The 15,455-nt window shown below is 55.5% G+C and overlaps 2 protein-coding genes across 3 annotated transcripts; one reads left to right on the top strand and one right to left on the bottom strand.

Annotated features, from left to right (window-relative positions):
* The first annotated feature begins 7 nt into the window (after positions 1 to 7).
* Positions 8 to 1,919, top strand: NKX6-3 (NK6 homeobox 3). The gene is made up of 3 exons (XM_086477228.1): positions 8 to 389; positions 1,443 to 1,612; positions 1,689 to 1,919. Exons 1-3 carry the CDS (start codon positions 8 to 10, stop codon positions 1,917 to 1,919), a joined length of 783 nt encoding a protein of 260 aa, XP_086333354.1.
* A 5,729-nt stretch (positions 1,920 to 7,648) lies between these two features.
* On the bottom strand, positions 7,649 to 15,124 carry GPAT4 (glycerol-3-phosphate acyltransferase 4). 2 transcript variants are annotated; one of them, XM_086477070.1, is made up of 12 exons: positions 14,959 to 15,124; positions 12,102 to 12,171; positions 11,472 to 11,769; positions 11,214 to 11,288; positions 10,684 to 10,773; positions 10,484 to 10,577; positions 9,857 to 9,999; positions 9,605 to 9,660; positions 9,182 to 9,267; positions 8,817 to 8,945; positions 8,653 to 8,732; positions 7,649 to 8,031 (listed from the first exon to the last, which is right to left on the bottom strand). In XM_086477070.1, the coding sequence occupies exons 1-12, from the start codon at positions 15,121 to 15,123 to the stop codon at positions 7,923 to 7,925; spliced, it is 1,395 nt and encodes a 464-aa protein (XP_086333196.1). In that variant the 5' UTR covers position 15,124; the 3' UTR covers positions 7,649 to 7,922. The 2 variants fall into 2 exon arrangements, with proteins under 2 accessions (XP_086333196.1, XP_009951323.1); XM_009953021.2 differs by having other exon boundaries at positions 9,884 to 9,999.
* Positions 15,125 to 15,455: the final 331 nt, after the last annotated feature.

Below are 15,455 nucleotides of genomic sequence, written 5' to 3'. Positions count from 1 at the left end.
TGGAGCCATGGACGCCAACCTGCCGGGCACCTTCCTACTCAACGGTCCCTCGCTGGGCCCCTTCCCTGAGGCCAAGGCACCCGTCTGCCAGTACTCTGTGCAGAGCTCCTTCTACAAGCTGGGTCCCCCGGGGCTTGGCACCCAGATGGCTGCTGGCACCCCCCACGGCATCTCCGACATCCTCAGCCGACCCGCAGCGACGCCGAACAGCAGCCTCCTCCCCGGCTACCCCCACGCGGGTGGATTTAATGGACTGAGCTCCCCGAGCGTCTACTATGGGCCCCAGGTGGGGGCCCTCCCCAAGGCCGGCGGCGAGTACCTGCCGCGGGGCCGGAGCTGCTGGGCGGAGGCGGCCCCAGACTGGCGGGGCAGCCGGCAGTGCGGTGGCCGTAAGTACAGCGGGGCCGGGGCGGGTGGGTGGCAGGTGAGTGCCGCAGGCAGCGGGTGCCCTGCAGAGCCCCAACCCATCAGCAGCGGGTCAGCGACATGGGGCAGCTGCCCAGTCTGCATCTTCTCCATCACCCTGCATGAGGTACGGCTGGTCACCCTATGGGCTGCCCCAGGACAGTGGGAACGACGGAGCTGCTAGACCTCAACCTGCCGCAGAGGCTTCGGCTCAAGAGCAGGGGCAGCTCCAGTGGCAGAGATTAAGTCTTTGCTTAGCCCCAAGGCAAGCCACAGCTGGCAAGGATAGGCAGAGCCCACTGTCCTGGAAATCCCTCGTCCCTGCGGCAGCCTCACTGGGGTCAGTGCCCAGCCCAGATCAGGGCAGAGACAGGCAGTATGGCCAGCCCTGGGCTGGCAGCACTTGCCTGCCTAGTGGAGGGCTGGCAGGGGGATTGTAGAGCATGTTGCTGCCATGACAGGGGGTGGGTGGGATGGGTGCACCCACTGTCCCGTGGAGAGCCCCAGGAGGCTCTAGGCGAGGGGCTGGGTGCAGCTGCTCAGCACCTGCAGCCACGGTCCCCTTCCCCCTCTCCAGGTGACGCTCTTGGAGCAGATGGGTCAGGCAGCTTGGCTGTCTGCTCCTGGCACAGCAATGAGCCGACCAGCTCTGCCTGCCTTCCTGTCATGCATCCTGCAATGTGTGGAGCACAGGGGCACAGTGTTCCTGGTGCTGCGTGGCTCTGGGCTCATGCACTGCTGCTGACAACCCTTCCCCTCTCAGCACAACAAGTCAGTGCTCTCCCTGAGCAGGAGGTGTGCAGCCTGGCTCTGATTCTGCGAGGCCCGCACAGAGGGCAGCTCAGCTCTCCTGGGATGGGGCTGAAGCCTTGAAGCCAGAATAAGTTTTTAATGTGGAGAGGAGCCAGCATGGAGGGCTGTGGGTGCTGAGAGCTGGTGGGTGTACTGGTGCTGTGTTCAGGAACAGGAGAGCTGCCCAGAGCCATGCACTGCAGAGAGCCTGGATGCTCACCTGCCTCTCTCCTCCTCTCCTGCAGCCCCTTCTCACCTGGCTGACAGTGTCCACAAAAAGAAGCACACGCGCCCAACCTTCACGGGGCACCAGATCTTTGCTCTGGAGAAGACTTTTGAGCAGACCAAGTACCTGGCGGGTCCAGAGAGAGCACGGCTGGCCTATTCGCTTGGCATGACTGAGTCCCAGGTGAAGGTGAGTGTTGGGCCCCACGTGGCACAGGGCGTGTGGCATAGTGGCTGCTAACCGAGCTGGGCCCATGGGGTGGCAGGTCTGGTTCCAGAACCGACGGACCAAATGGAGGAAGAAGAGCGCCCTGGAGCCCTCCTCGTCCTCACAGCGGGTGGGGGGCTCTGGTGGAGAGCGGGCAGCCTCCGAGACCGAGGACGACGAGTACAACAAGCCCCTGGACCCCGATTCGGATGATGAGAAGATCCGGCTGCTGCTGAGGAAGCACCGCGCAGCCTTCTCAGTGCTGGGCTTGGGCACGCACAGCGGCTGAGTGCCGGCACAGCCCACCCCTCTGGGCCATGGGGTGCCCGGCCTGGCCGCCTGCTTCCTGCCAGGGGGGTGACCCCCCCTGCAGGTGCCCAGCTGTGGGGATGGGGTCGTTGCCACTCCCATCCTGGTGGCTCCTGCCCAGGGATCACGGCTCACAGGGCTGGGAGCAGCACGCGTGGGCAGCGTCAGGCGTGGCCGTGCTGTCGGCATTGATGAAATAAAGGTCCCAGCCCCAGCCAAGTCCCAGCGCTTGCTTCGTGGGCGTGCGGTCCTGGGTGCCCTCATGAGGCTGGGCCAGAGAAGGGGCTGGGATAGCACATATGGGGCAGGGTCTATGTGCCAGGCAGGGGAAGGGGCTGTGGCTGTGGTGCTGTGTATGGGGCAGAAAGAGCCCACAGGAGTGGGGCAGCCCTGGGGACCTTTCCCAGGGTTTGCCTTGGTTTGGGTGTGCACTGGCAGCAAGAGGTGCTGGTTCAAAAGTCACTCATTGGGGCCTCTTGTTGGAACCTCTTAGCAGCAAATAAATATCATTTATCTTAACAGTGTGAGTGAGAGCCCATTCACCTGTCGGGGCTGTAGGATTAATGTGGCGTCAATAGCCCCGGTGTGTTTGCCTGCCAACCTGGTGGGCCTCCTCCCATGCTGCACCCCTGTGCAGCGAGGGCTGTTCACGCACACGTGTGCACACGTGGGTCTGCATGCCCCTCACTCTGGCTCCCTGTGGCTCAGCCCTTGCATGCCAATGGTGGATGCCACATGGGGCCCTCTGTCCCCAGCCACTCGGGATGCCAAAGGGACTCCTGCTGGCACAGGCATGCTGCTGGGGGACCGGCAAGCTCAGCAGTCGCTCAGCCGATCACCAACTAAGTGCCAGCCAGGTGTGAGCAAACAGACTGGCCATGCCTTGGGAGGAAATCAATAGGAGATAAGGTCCTGCCGAGGCAGCACGTACTGTTCAGCAGCATGGCACAGGCACAGAGGGGATGCTGGGGGCTGCAACCCAAGCTGCTGTCCCCTGCGGCCACAACCCGAGCTGCTATTCCCTGTGGCTGCAGGCAGCATCTGAGGACAGGCTGCTGGCCAAGTCCACCCCCAGGGTTGGCCAAACCCCCTGAAGCACTGTGGCTTTGCAGCAGCCCTGAGCACCAGCCTTGTGGCATGGAGCCGTGGTGTGGGGCTGCATCACCCTGCGACCTGTCTGCCTGGATCCCAAGGCCTGCATTTGGCTTTGAGTCCTCTCCAGTCTGTCTCTTTTTGCCATGTGCTGGGCTGGGGGGACTTTGCAAGGAGGGCTGACTGCTTGGCAGCACTTTCCTAGGGCTTAGGGAAGACTGATCTCCCCACACAGGTCCTTGTCCAGCCTCACAGCGAGTGTGGGGCTTGTAATGCTTCCCCCTCAGCCATGCAGCCCCTCTGACAGCTGCCAGCGGGGTGACAGAGCTGATGGACCCTTTGCAAGGATGTCGGCGGCCAGGTCCCATGGACAGCACGTCACACAGGGCTAGGGCAGAGGCTGCGTACTCCACGCACCCCAGCCCCGTGGCAGGGCTGGGAGAGCCACGTCACCATCCGTGGGCAGAGCCAACGCTCGGCCAGAGCAGGATCCACACGGCGAAAGAAGTGAGCGGCTGCTGCCGGGATATTTTTTTGACATTTTCTAAGCTGCCCAGCATGGCTGACAATTTTTAATGTACTAACTGCCTGGTCCAGTGAGCTGATTAATTGGTGCTGTGGAGATCAATACAAAACAGAAAATTAAAACAATTTTAAAGTGATTAAGTAGTTTAACACCTGTCTGGTGCCACGTCAGGGCTGGGAGACAAATAAAGCAGGTGGCAAAGGCCCTGCTGCAGTGGGGGGGGGGAGTGACAAATAGCAGCAGCAGCCTGGCTGCCCTGTGAATCCCCACAGCTGGACAGGGCCCCCCAGCAGTGCTGCTCTGCACAGGGCCCCGGGGTGGTGGCCAGGACCACCCTCGCCTCCTGCCTGCTTGGCCGCCACTGTGCCGCCATCCCGATTCCTGTGCCCACAGCACTGGCCACGTGCACCAGAGCAGTGCTCACCTGTGCTGGGTCTCACGGGGTGTGTGGAGCCTGGGCAACGGTGAGCACCAGCTCTGCCCTCCCCAAACCTGCCTGGTGCCCCTGGCCGGGGGCCACCTGGGGCTGGGCAGCCCTCGGGGCTGCGGGCAGGTGTCCTGCCGAGCGCAGGCAGAGCTCGGGACGGCTGCTCTGGGGGCGTGTGGGTGCGCGCACGGGCAGGGCGGCCTGGCAGGCAGATGGATAGCAGCTCCGCTTCAATTCTGCATCCCTTTTCTCCCAGACAAACCCCGTCGGATTTTCATAAATCAAAGCGCCACACTGTTTAATAAAAATTTATTGACTTACAAGTGATTATTTATCAAAAGGCCATTAATAGCGGCTCCGGGAATGATGTGCTACTGGGTGGTGCGTGGAGACTAATAGCAAATCAATGCCAGCATCCGGGCAGAATGCATATGAGGGCCCCGGGCCCCAGTGGGCTGCACGGCTGCTGCAGCCCGAGCCAGCAGCCCCTACCCCATGGGCCGCCCAGCACCTCCCCCCCCCCCGATTATTTATCGCTTACAAATGAAATGATCGATACTTTTAATCTAGAGCTAAATTTATTAACTTTCTCATCGGAGAGAGACATATTGACTGGGGTATGGGGAGGGGGCGCTGAGGAAAGATGGATGTGTGCCTCCTAACCTGTCCAGCCAGCTCCCTGCCTGCTGCAGAGCATCCCAGCAGCAGCTGGGCTGCCGCCTCTAGTCCCCCAGCACAGTGGGGCAGTTCAGGGTCCCACAGAGCCGGGCAGGCTGGGGAGGGCTCCTGCATATCACTAGGCTGGGGGAGCAAGCCCTGGGCAGAAGACTTGTGGGCACCCACAGCCAGGTCCAAGCGCCGGGGGGTGCTGGGGGCTCTGCTGCAGGCAGTGGAGTGGTGTGAGGCCTGCCCTGGGGAGAGACCCTGCCCATGCTTGCAATGAAGGCCATGCCTGTACCCTGTGCGAGAGCACCGGCAAGGGTGTAAGTGCCCGCTCAGGAGCGTGCTGCTGGCTGGGGAGCGGCGACAGGCAGCCTGGAGACCCTGCCCAGGCAGGAGGATGGGCAGGCAGCAATTCCCATGTCCCCAGCCCAGGGCTGTGCCCCCGGCCGCAGCTCAGCACACGGGAAGGGAGCACCCCCAGGACCCAACGAGCGCGGCACTGACTGGGCACCCCACGGCTCTCTGGGGCTGGGCACCCTCCAGAGCCAGCCAGACCACTGCACAGTGGTGGGGCTTAGTCCAAACGGCACCCTGAGCAAGGGAAAAGCTTTGCCAGCCTCGGGGCCAGAGCAGAAAAGCTCAGGAAGACAAAGCTGGGGCTGGATCAGGCTGTCACCCCTGGCCAGAGGCTGCCATGAAGGTCAGCAGTAGCTTTTGGGCAAACACATGACTCAGGCAGGAACTGGAGCAAATGCAGCTCGTAAAACATTATGATTAAATGGTATAGGCAAGTATTACAGGGTAACACACACCTGCTTGGTAATGAAGCTTAACCATGCTACTGGTTAACTCCCATAATGCAAGCGCTATACCCAGCATTTCTTATACAACCAAAAGATGATGGTCAAAAAAACCCTCTGCATAAATATAACAACTGCCAAAGAGGTAAGGGTTGCGCTTTTATTTCTTTTCTTTTTTTGCTTAAGTAGCAAAGCAACAGTCCCATCAGTTAACAGATATGGACAAGGACTGGTGAACTGGTGCCAGGGGTTGTACCTACTAATTGGGTGACACAAGTAAATGAAAATGCTGGTGAATAGACCCCCCAATGCCATAATAAACTCCTAATGAAGGTGGGGGTCCTAGCCTGGGTAACTGAGATACCCATTAGTAACGAGCAGTTGTTTTGTCTTCTATGGGTAGCACAGAAGCATAAGCAACACACTCCATCCCTGTAGATGAACTATCTGCTGCTTGGCTTCAGCTGCTTTTGTTTTGTTATCTTAGGTACAAAGGAAAAGATATCGGGCTTTGTTTCATTTTTCTCCCACCCCCCGCCCCTAGATCAAGCAACATAGCTGAAGTGGGCAGAAGAGAATAATATGAAATTGGGGTAACAGTGAAAAGCACAAGGCAAATAAAGGTGTCTCCATCACCAGACAAGAACAGCCTGTTTCTCTTGGTGAGGCTGGATGTTAGCGGTCATCGTGTGTAACACATCACTGGTAATTGAATGCAGTGTTTGTGCAGGCAACATGTGTCTGTGTGTGTGTGTGTTTATAAAGGATCATATTTTGAGCATTACAAGAAGCAAAGGTTAAATCAATTCAGTATAAAAATATTTCCCATAACTATAAGTTAACAGCTTATAAGCTATTAAGCATAGCTTTACACCACTGTGAGTAAGGACGACTCTCAGGGTTGTACTAGGAACAGTTTAGTTTATTTGTCCATAAGTTGATGGTCCCGGGGTAGGTGAAGAGCAGCACACCGGGGAAAATGGGCTTCCTCAACCATGAGGACAAGTTGTGCACACACTGCTTGCACACTGCGCAGGTAAAGGTGACCTGGCCCAAAAGAAGGGTTTTGAAGCCAGTAATGATGAAAAGCAGAGAGGCCACACAGAACTCAGTGAGGGTACGTGCAGTATGTGTCTTGGGAAAGCTGAGGGGAGCTTCTGGACTCTCTTTCTCTCTGTTGCTCTCTTCTCTCTCTCTCTTCCTTGATATTTCTTTATTTATCCAAATAAAACAAGCAGGAAGTAAATGACCTTGAATCTATGGTGGTAGCTAGTGCAGGGAAATTGAAATCTAAGGACACTTACACAGAATAGCTGTCCTGACCGGGGGGGGGCGGCTGATGCCCTCCCCCAGCAAACACTGCCTGGGGTACAAAGGAGGCACTTCAGTATCGCCTTCTCTAGCGTTCCAGAAAATGCAAGCAGGCTTCTGCAGGTAGCAGTGAAACAGCACTTGCTTATAAGAGCAGGCAGAGGACCCAATGAAAGTGCTACAGTTTGTAGAAACATAAGGGAAACTGGAAAGTACATAGGATGAATGCTCAAATGCAAGTTGTTTTACCGAATATAGTCGCAGAGCTGAAAGGGAAAGGGGCAACACCTCCAGCACAAGACTCCAGTTTCCTTGCAACAAGCTGAGACTATCTATGTGCATGTTAGTGCATAACAAGATCAGATCCCACTGTCTCCCCTCAGGAGACACTTGAAAGGGGATCTCCTGCCCCAGCCACAGAGTCTCCAACTCTCCTACCCACCTTGGGCTCCCACCATAGCACGTATGGATTCCTCAGGACCCCCCCCACCTGCCACACCAGTGACAACTGCCTGGAAACTTGCAGTGCCAGGGGATAGAGGAGGGCTTCCAAGGAGGATGATCCTCACCACTTGAGGAACGCCAGCAAAGAGGTGTTATGCAGAAGCAATGGTCTGGGTCAGGCTATGACAGGAAGGTGACAAAAGGAAAACGAAAAATTTCTCCTTCTGGAAGTAAAGCTGGAAATGGCCTGAGAGACCACATATGGCTCCTAAGGGGTTTATGCTGCAGACATGAGAGGCACAGGCTCATGGATGCTCCCTTGTCAAGGCAGCTAATTTCAGAGCAGCTCACCAGTTTCTGTGCCGTGGGAGACTTGTGACTGACACACATGCACATCAACACACCAGTCCTCCCCCTGGGCCTGTAAATACCATATGGAAGCATATGACATCGTAAGTGTTTCGTTTAATATTGCCCCTGCAAGGGGCTTCACTGTAACAGTAACAAGAAGGCATCTTTGCCAAGAGCTGCCCAGGGCCTAAAGACTCTAGGCAGTAAGGGTGCCTCTGGGAAAGAACAGCCAGAGGATGAAGGAGCAAGTCCAAGCAGCTCTCGAGTAGCCAAAGTCCAAAGATTCGGAGCTGCTTCAGGCAAGCCCTGGCTCGCGCTGGAGGCAGAAGGCTCTGGCCAGGCCCAGTAACAGTGCTGGAGGCAGAGGGCTCAGGAGCGGCTCCGGTCTTCATGGTTGCCTACAATCATTTTGCTGTAGAGTTTCTGCTGCTCCTCCTTGAACGTGTCTTTCACCTTCTCCCTCTTCAGTCCTCCATCCCTAGGGAGAGAGTCGTATCATCAGAGGAGCTGCAGCCGTGCACTGTCTGAAACTTCAGCTGGGGCTGCTGAAAGCAGGTCAGAGTTCCCGCAACAGCCGGACAGCTACACTTGTACCTCATGTTGCCACGGCACGCTGCAGACCACTGTCCCCAAGAGGAGTTACTTTCACACCTTGCTCTGCCAGGAGCTGCACCCACGGCCCTGCACTGTGCTCAACACGGCAGCTCCGTCAGAAGCATGAGCTGCTCTGATACCACTACAGCAGCCTGCTTCCAGAGGCCCTCTGCCTCACAGGCTCTCCATGCCTGAAAAAGGAAGCTTCCAAAGCAGGCTCAACCCACTTTGCTGAGCAGCATCAAGTCAGGACCAGGGTATCCCAGCGCAAGCTGGAATCACGGAATGAAGCCCTGGTGCCCAGCACACACACAGCAGAAGTAAGGAGTTTGGTCCCTGCTACAGAAGAGCAGTTTTGGAGGTCACAGGCAAGATGTATCTCCATTCCTCCAAAGGCCCACTGCGCAATGCTAGACACAAACTTAGCTCTACAGCCCACAAGCACACACGGCACCCAGGGACAAGGAACCTGGCACCAGGAAGAGAAAAGCCTGCCTGGACTCACCAGAGGAGATCCACGAGGCCCCCCTGCCTTGCAATGGCTGACTTCACTCGATTGGCAAACTGGACAGCGTCCTCTTCGGGCTGTGGCAAAACAACACTGTTCAGCAGGAGCAAAGGGCCGTGCAACAGGCAGCAGATCAGATCAGCCAGGTTCACCTCACTTACCTGCCTGGTCATTGGGGGCAAGTACCAGACACTGCAGACAATGGCCCAGCTGGTCATCATCCTGAGGAGGTAGGTTACCATGCCATACTTGCTGCTGTTCCAAAAGGCATCTCCAAACTGCGGGTCATACTACAGAGGCAGAAGGGCTCATGAAGTCAGGCAGTGGTTGTACCCTCCCTGAGGCTCCAAGTTCCACCCCAAGCGCAGCTACAGGCCAGCCCTCCCAGCGCACTGCATGGAGTGACCTCAGCTTCCCCATGCCTTCAGACCAGGCTGTTGACCCAGTGGTGACAAGGCTGGGCTGCCAAGACTGAGCTCTCACGCAGAGGGCTACTTGTGCTGTAAGAATGTTTGCCTTCTCTTACCTTGATGGCTACAGGGTAAACTGTGGCTCCAATTTCAAAGCTCCCCTTTTTGAACATCATCACAGACGTGTTGTTGATGCAGGTTCCTGTAAGGGGCAAGCACAATCTTCTCAACTTCCCTTTGCAAGTCAGTTCAGAAGCCTAAGATACACACCTAAGGGCTAGGCCACGGGCACCCAGCAACTGCGCCCTAACATACACTCCAAACCCTGTTCTCTGTGTGCAGAGGATGTGTCACTGCGACATCATGTATCTGACTTCCACATTCTGAGTTCAGTCAGCCATAAAGAGGCAATGTCCCCTTTATCTCAGTGAAGGGTCTCAAGGCCCTTGGCTGCACAAGAAGGGAAGGAACAGAGATGCAGTGCTGTCCCAGTGTGCCCTCTCCACCAGGTCCTTGTCTGACCTTGCTCCACAACTCACCTTCTGGAAAGATGAGAATAGGCAGTTTGCTCTTGTCCTGGACATGCTCTGTGAGCCTAAAAAGAAGAGTGTCGCCAGTCAGCACAGGGCACAGAAGCTATCACTAGCAATCCACACAGCCCTTGTCCTGCAGTCACCGGGGACTATCTGGGTGCCAGCAGGAGCAGCACAGTCTCCCAACACCCACGAGGCAAGGCAGCGTCCTCACCCACGGGAAGTGGGCAGCCCCCCAACGTTTCCCAGCCTCCAGACCCGCCCTGCAGCGAGCAACTGTCACACCTTTTGGCGACGAGGTGACGATCTTTAACCTCAGAGCGTTCAAACCAGACGTGGGGGCAAGCTTTCACCATGGCTCTCTGTATCACGCCCATGAGCCCTCCGTGGATCTGACCCACCTAGACAGGACAAGACGACACAAATTACAAGACCTGAAGGCCAAGGCAGCTCCTAGCTTCACAGCCAAGTTGAGGTTCACCTTTCTACCCCTGCCCTGGAAAGGCTGAGAGGAAAAGTCCCAGGCTCTGACTGGAAGGACAGATGCAGCAAGCCCCGAGCACTTTCCACATTGCAGGAGGTCCAGCTGGGGAAGTGCTTTGCTCGTCCACAGATAGCAAAGCCCAGAGCTCTACTTGCAAAGCAGTGCCCAGAGATCCCTGGTGCTCTGAGTCCCAGGCCAAGCTTGCTGGAAAGCCACGCACAACAGCGTATCTGTGCACAGGGTCTGACAGTGCCATGCAATGTCGTGCAGGGAAAAGTAGTTCTGCATGCTCAAAACCCTCTTGCTGCCTACTCCTTGTCTCACGCGATACGCTTGCTGCTCCTACCACACATGTGGCCAGGCCCTGGCAGGCAGAGCTGGGGCTGGGGTGCCGACCTTACCATCGCGTAGTAGCCATCACTGGCCAGGATGATCACATCGATGGGAGACGTGTGATTGGCCACACAGATGCCACCATTTCGGGGTCTGTTTTCTCTAAATGCAAGGTGAGGACAGAGGAACGAAGTGTGAGGCCTGCAGGAGGCACAGCATGGAGCAGGTAGTGGGAAGGGACAGCCTGCAGCAGAGAGTGCCTCCTTACCGGTCATGGTAGGTGATGATAGCCGTGAGGGCACGCACACAGATCCGGTAACACATCAGGTGGACATGCTTGCTCAGGAACTCCTTACACCTGCAGCCCAGGACAGAGACCATCATCTCCCAGTTCTACAATCTCCCCTGTAATGGTGCCACTCAGCCCAGTTGCCCCAGGCCATGAGACCCAACCAAGGTTTCACATCTCTCACAGAAACACGTCTCGTCCTGCGTTTTGCTGTCAGCTTATGACCACTGATTCTTAACTCATGAGAACCAAACTTTGGCCTCTGCTTTTTTCTGTTACTGGTCCTTTCAGAGCCCAGGGCTGAGCGCTTTGCCACAGGCTCCGTGCTCACATCTAGGCCCTTTGTTTAAAATTACAGGGTGTCTGATCCCAAGAGGCTACAGATGCCAGCAGCACCTCTCTTGCCTGCAGCAGGCAGAACAGATAGGCCTTGCAGGAAAACTTCAGGATTATTGGGCCTCAAACTGCACAGGGCGTTCCCCATCCCCTTCCCTCAAAGACGAACTCACCTTCCATTTGGCAAATATCCCACCACTGTAGTACCAGTCACCAACAAGCTGATGCCAGTAAATGCCAGGGCTATCCTGCAGACAGAGGGAAGATACACGCTAGCAAAACCAGGCCACAGGCCCTACTCATCAAGTAGCCCGTCCCTCCTGATCATGTTGATCAGGGTCTGTGGGGCTTGGGAGACCAGTTGCAGTTGCTGCAGCGGGAACGGGCCATCAGCACTGTCTCAGCAGGCAGGTTCCCGTGGCAGCACTCACCTGAGGGGCAGAAGGAAGCAGTAGCGGATGAGCACACCCAGTCCCCAGAGTACAGTGAGGCGCAGGCTGATATACTGGAAGTTGTAGTTGGTCCTGCTGAGCAGATTCCAGGACTCCAGCTCTTCAGCTGAGAACCTCTTGGTCACTTCATCATCCATGATGGTCTCAATGCCTTTGCGGCAGAAATAGAAGATATCTGAGAGCTCAAACTCAGGGGTGTCCAGGGCTTTGCCACTGCCACTCCGGCGGATCTCCTTGATCTCCTCTTCCAGTGACGTTGGCTCCTTTGCAATGATACCTGCAACATGCCGCAGGCAGCTCTGAGCAAAGTGTGACTTGCCTGCACAAAGACAGCTGAGAGCCAGGGCCCCTCCTTGCCCACCCTCCACAGGGCTCCCTTCCTTTCTCCATCCCAGACAGGCACAAACCAGTCCTCCCAACTATCTAGAAATGGAGCACTGCCTGGGTGCTTCCCTCCCCTTCCTCACGAAATAGACCTCTCCATAGCTCCCTCCAATCCATCTACACGGAAAAGGCTTCCTAGCACACCTCAGCTGCTCAGGACACATTTACCTCATTTCCCAGAAAGAATTTTGAACTCACAGGTACCCACGCAGGGCAGGATCTTACCATTGACATAGGGCTTGTATAATGGATGGTTCTTCTCCTTGGCACCACGCTCAATTCTCAGTGTTGCCCACTGCAAGAGACACACACAACAAGGAAGGTTCGCAAGGCTTGTAGCTCCATTTCTTACCACCTCTGTTTTACAGTCGACTTCCAGGAAACACCATGGTTAAGGGGAGAAGGTGGGACTAAAGCATGAGGCTTCCATACAGAACTGAAAGGTCGAGTGATGAACACAACCAAATCGAGGTGGAAGCAGAGACTGGCCTGGGAGGAACATTTTTATAGCAGAGATCTGCCTGCAATGGGACAAGAGGACTGACAGGGACATGCTGAGCACAGGCACAGGACAGCCACGACGTGCACACATGTGTGCCACTCTGCACAGCACAGCCCCAGCGGGAACAGGGCATGCCAGAGCAAAGAAGAGCGCTCCAGTGGTGAGACGGCACAGGAAGATTTTCTGCAGCCTCCGTGTCCTGTAGGCTCTGTTGCACCCAGCATGTAGTTGCCACAGCCTCTGGGTGGACCGTGCATCCTGCTGGGGTGGCCTGCATTACAGCGCGGGAAGCCCATCATGGGACCGGTGCTATTTTTCAACACTCATTTCTTCCAAGCTCAGAGCAGAGACTGTGTTTTCAGGCTGCTGCTAAAAACATCGGGCTGATGACGGGATGGGATCCTTCCTTCCCCGATTCAGCTAACAGCTGCTGCTGCTTCTCAGCTCACCGGCCAGTCCAAAACAGCAGCAGCAAGCACCCTCAGACACCTCTCCGGCAGCTGGCTGCCAAATCCCACGCCCAGACTACCTATATCCACAGAAATCTCTCCCAGCACATTCTCAAGGGCACCAGCAAACACTGCAGTTTGGATTTCTGGCCAGTCTTCCTGCCTGCCCTCCAAGTAACCCTCTCAGCCTCACGCTCTTCTGCGTTACACAGGCCTGGGAGAACAAGCTTCTAAATGAGGACTTGTGTACAACATGCTTATCGCTCCAGGCTAGCTGCTCCATCAGGGATCTGTGAAGAAGGGCAAGCCGCTGCAAACTCCTGGCATCCTGGTCTCAGCCCATGCCAGCATCAGATCAGGAGGCAGCTACGTGGGAATGATAACTGCATATGGAGCGTCCGGCTCATCTAGCAGCCTCCTCTGCCAGGAGAAGGAACTGCAGGATTGCAGAAGATTGTCTAGACACTGCCATTCCAGCAGAAGTCAGAAGAGGAGCTCAGACCCAGCAGGAGCTGGGCAGCCTACGGAGAAGGTGTTCCTCATGAGCCCAGCATGTCTCTACCCTGACTGGTGACAGAAAACCCAGACTCGCACCGGGGAAGCACCAGGCAGGTCTCCCTCACCACCCACAGTGACGCACAGCTGCCACTCCAGGCCCCGCAGCTCTGGCTGTGTCCCACACATTGCCAGACTTGAGTGCTGCCCCTCTGGGTGAGGTTCACAACACTGGCCTCTAGAGCTGGGAAAATCTTTCGGGTAGATAAGGCTCCCCAAGAATACAATTCTGAATGACCAACCTAGTGAGTGAATCTTCCACCAAATCTGTGAGCAGTTGTGCCAGTGCTCCTCTCTCCCACCACAAAAATTCTTTGATAAAAGCTGAAATAAACTTTAAAGTCTTTTCAGAAAAAGTGTCTCAAAATTAAACACCAAAATAGGTGTTGACATTAAACATTCCTGAATTGAAGAAAGGGGAAAAAAAAAAAAGAAAACAAGGTGAAAAGTTCAATTTCAGATAAACCAAACTTGTTAATTTTTTCTCCCAGTTGAGTCACTACATTTGAAGTCAGGTCTTCAGGCATCTGTTAAAGGAGCACCTCACAAAGCCCAGGGTCTTCCCACTGACATCTCAGGCTTTTGGGACGACTCAGAGCGTAAAGAGCTGACTGAACATTGCAAGGGCCGCCTTCCCAAGCCAGCCAGGACAGACACACTCCTGGGGAAGACCAGCCCTGTTCAAACAGCAGTAGCTGTACCATAAAACCTTTAGCATCTTGAACTCCAATTTAAGAGCCTAAAACCTCCGTATCAAGCACGGGGCATCCCTTTTCCTTTTGCTTGGGCTGACAGGGTAGGGTGGTGTAGGCTTTATCTACTAGGAGTTTGGCAAAAATTCTGGTCTCACCAAGGACTTCCTTCAAGGAGAGGTGTTGGCTGTGAGACAGCCCGTAAATTAGTCTGCCAAAGGCAGGCAAGGGAACAGCATGACCCCAAGCTGGAAAATTCCACTTGGCCTCTCTGTGCCAAGAAGGTCAGCAAGGACTGCTGGTCTTTCTCCGAGGCTGCAGACCCAGACATGGCTGCTGGGCTCAGCAGATAAGCAGGTGGCACTCTGGGACAGTGTTGAGAGCTCTGGGTTCTGGCTACAGACCACTCGAGGCTTGCAGGGCAGAAAGTCCTGCCTTACCTCCTGCTTTTGCTTCATCCAAACGTGCCCTGGAGAGGAGCAGCCTGATGACTGCAGCCTTGTCTCTCCCCATCACATCCTACACACCTCTTGGCTTCTTTCCACGTTGAACTCTAACAGCAGTCTGCCTTGCCTGGGACATCAACCCATCCAAGCATACACCTCCTCTCGGCACATCTATAGATCCTACTGTTCCATTGCACACTTACAGGCCACACTATCCTACTACTTTACTTGAAGACTTACTGGATAATTACAGGGAAAAAACAGCCCAGGAACCAAGGTCTAGTAAACTGCATTTGACTGAGACGACCCAAACGGGTCACCTGGCACCAGCACATGTCACCAACAAACCAACCTCCCACCCAAAGCCTCTCTTCCTAGCATGACCATGCTTGGCAAAACCCCTGTAAACACACAGAAGATTCTGAAAACATGACTTACCTGAAAAATCTTTAATAGAGTTTTCATGTAAACCTTGCGGATGCCAAAGGAGACTCCAAAAATTGCTGGCACGATGATGAAAACCAGAAGCAGAGTGAAGAGGACAGTTATGGAAATCCCCAAGAGATTAACAACCAGGCTGTCAAAGGGGAGCAGGAGGAACATGGTGAAGGGCCCAGGCAAGGCTGGTGCCCTGCAGCCAGACAGAAGGGCTGCCCGCAGCGATTAACCAGTCCTCCTGTTACTCAGCAACAGTCTCACACATGCACTGAGTTCGCAGCCTGCTCACAGACCCCATTCCAAAGTTCACATCCTTTTTGGGCTCCGCCAGAGAGGGGATGCGACAGGATCAGGGAGAGCAGTTGGGAAAACAAGCAAACAGTCTGCCAGGAGCCCAGGTGAGTTCAGACAGTGCGGGCCAAAGAGCTCAAAGAAGACAGAACATGTACACAGGTTCCTCCATGGGCGAGCACTGGGCACTGCAGTGACACAACTGC

Source organism: Leptosomus discolor, chromosome 23 (genome assembly GCF_034619465.1).
Source record: "Leptosomus discolor isolate bLepDis1 chromosome 23, bLepDis1.hap2, whole genome shotgun sequence".
Classification (NCBI taxonomy): domain Eukaryota; kingdom Metazoa; phylum Chordata; class Aves; order Leptosomiformes; family Leptosomidae; genus Leptosomus; species Leptosomus discolor.
The sequence above is the reverse complement of the archived record's forward strand: the minus strand, read 5'-3'. Positions and strand labels throughout refer to the sequence as shown.

Coding starts and splice junctions, on each gene's coding strand:
- GPAT4 (XM_086477070.1), bottom strand. CDS start 15,123: ATGTTCCTCCTGCTCCCCTTTGACAGCCTGGTTGTTAATCTCTTGGGG. Junction 11,770..12,101: donor ATACAAGCCCTATGTCAATG/GTAAGATCCTGC, acceptor GGCATGTTGCAG/GTATCATTGCAAAGGAGCCA. Junction 8,032..8,652: donor GGCCTCGTGGATCTCCTCTG/GTGAGTCCAGGC, acceptor CTCTCTCCCTAG/GGATGGAGGACTGAAGAGGG.
- NKX6-3 (XM_086477228.1), top strand. CDS start 8: ATGGACGCCAACCTGCCGGGCACCTTCCTACTCAACGGTCCCTCGCTG. Junction 390..1,442: donor CAGCCGGCAGTGCGGTGGCC/GTAAGTACAGCG, acceptor CCTCTCCTGCAG/CCCCTTCTCACCTGGCTGAC. Junction 1,613..1,688: donor TGACTGAGTCCCAGGTGAAG/GTGAGTGTTGGG, acceptor ATGGGGTGGCAG/GTCTGGTTCCAGAACCGACG.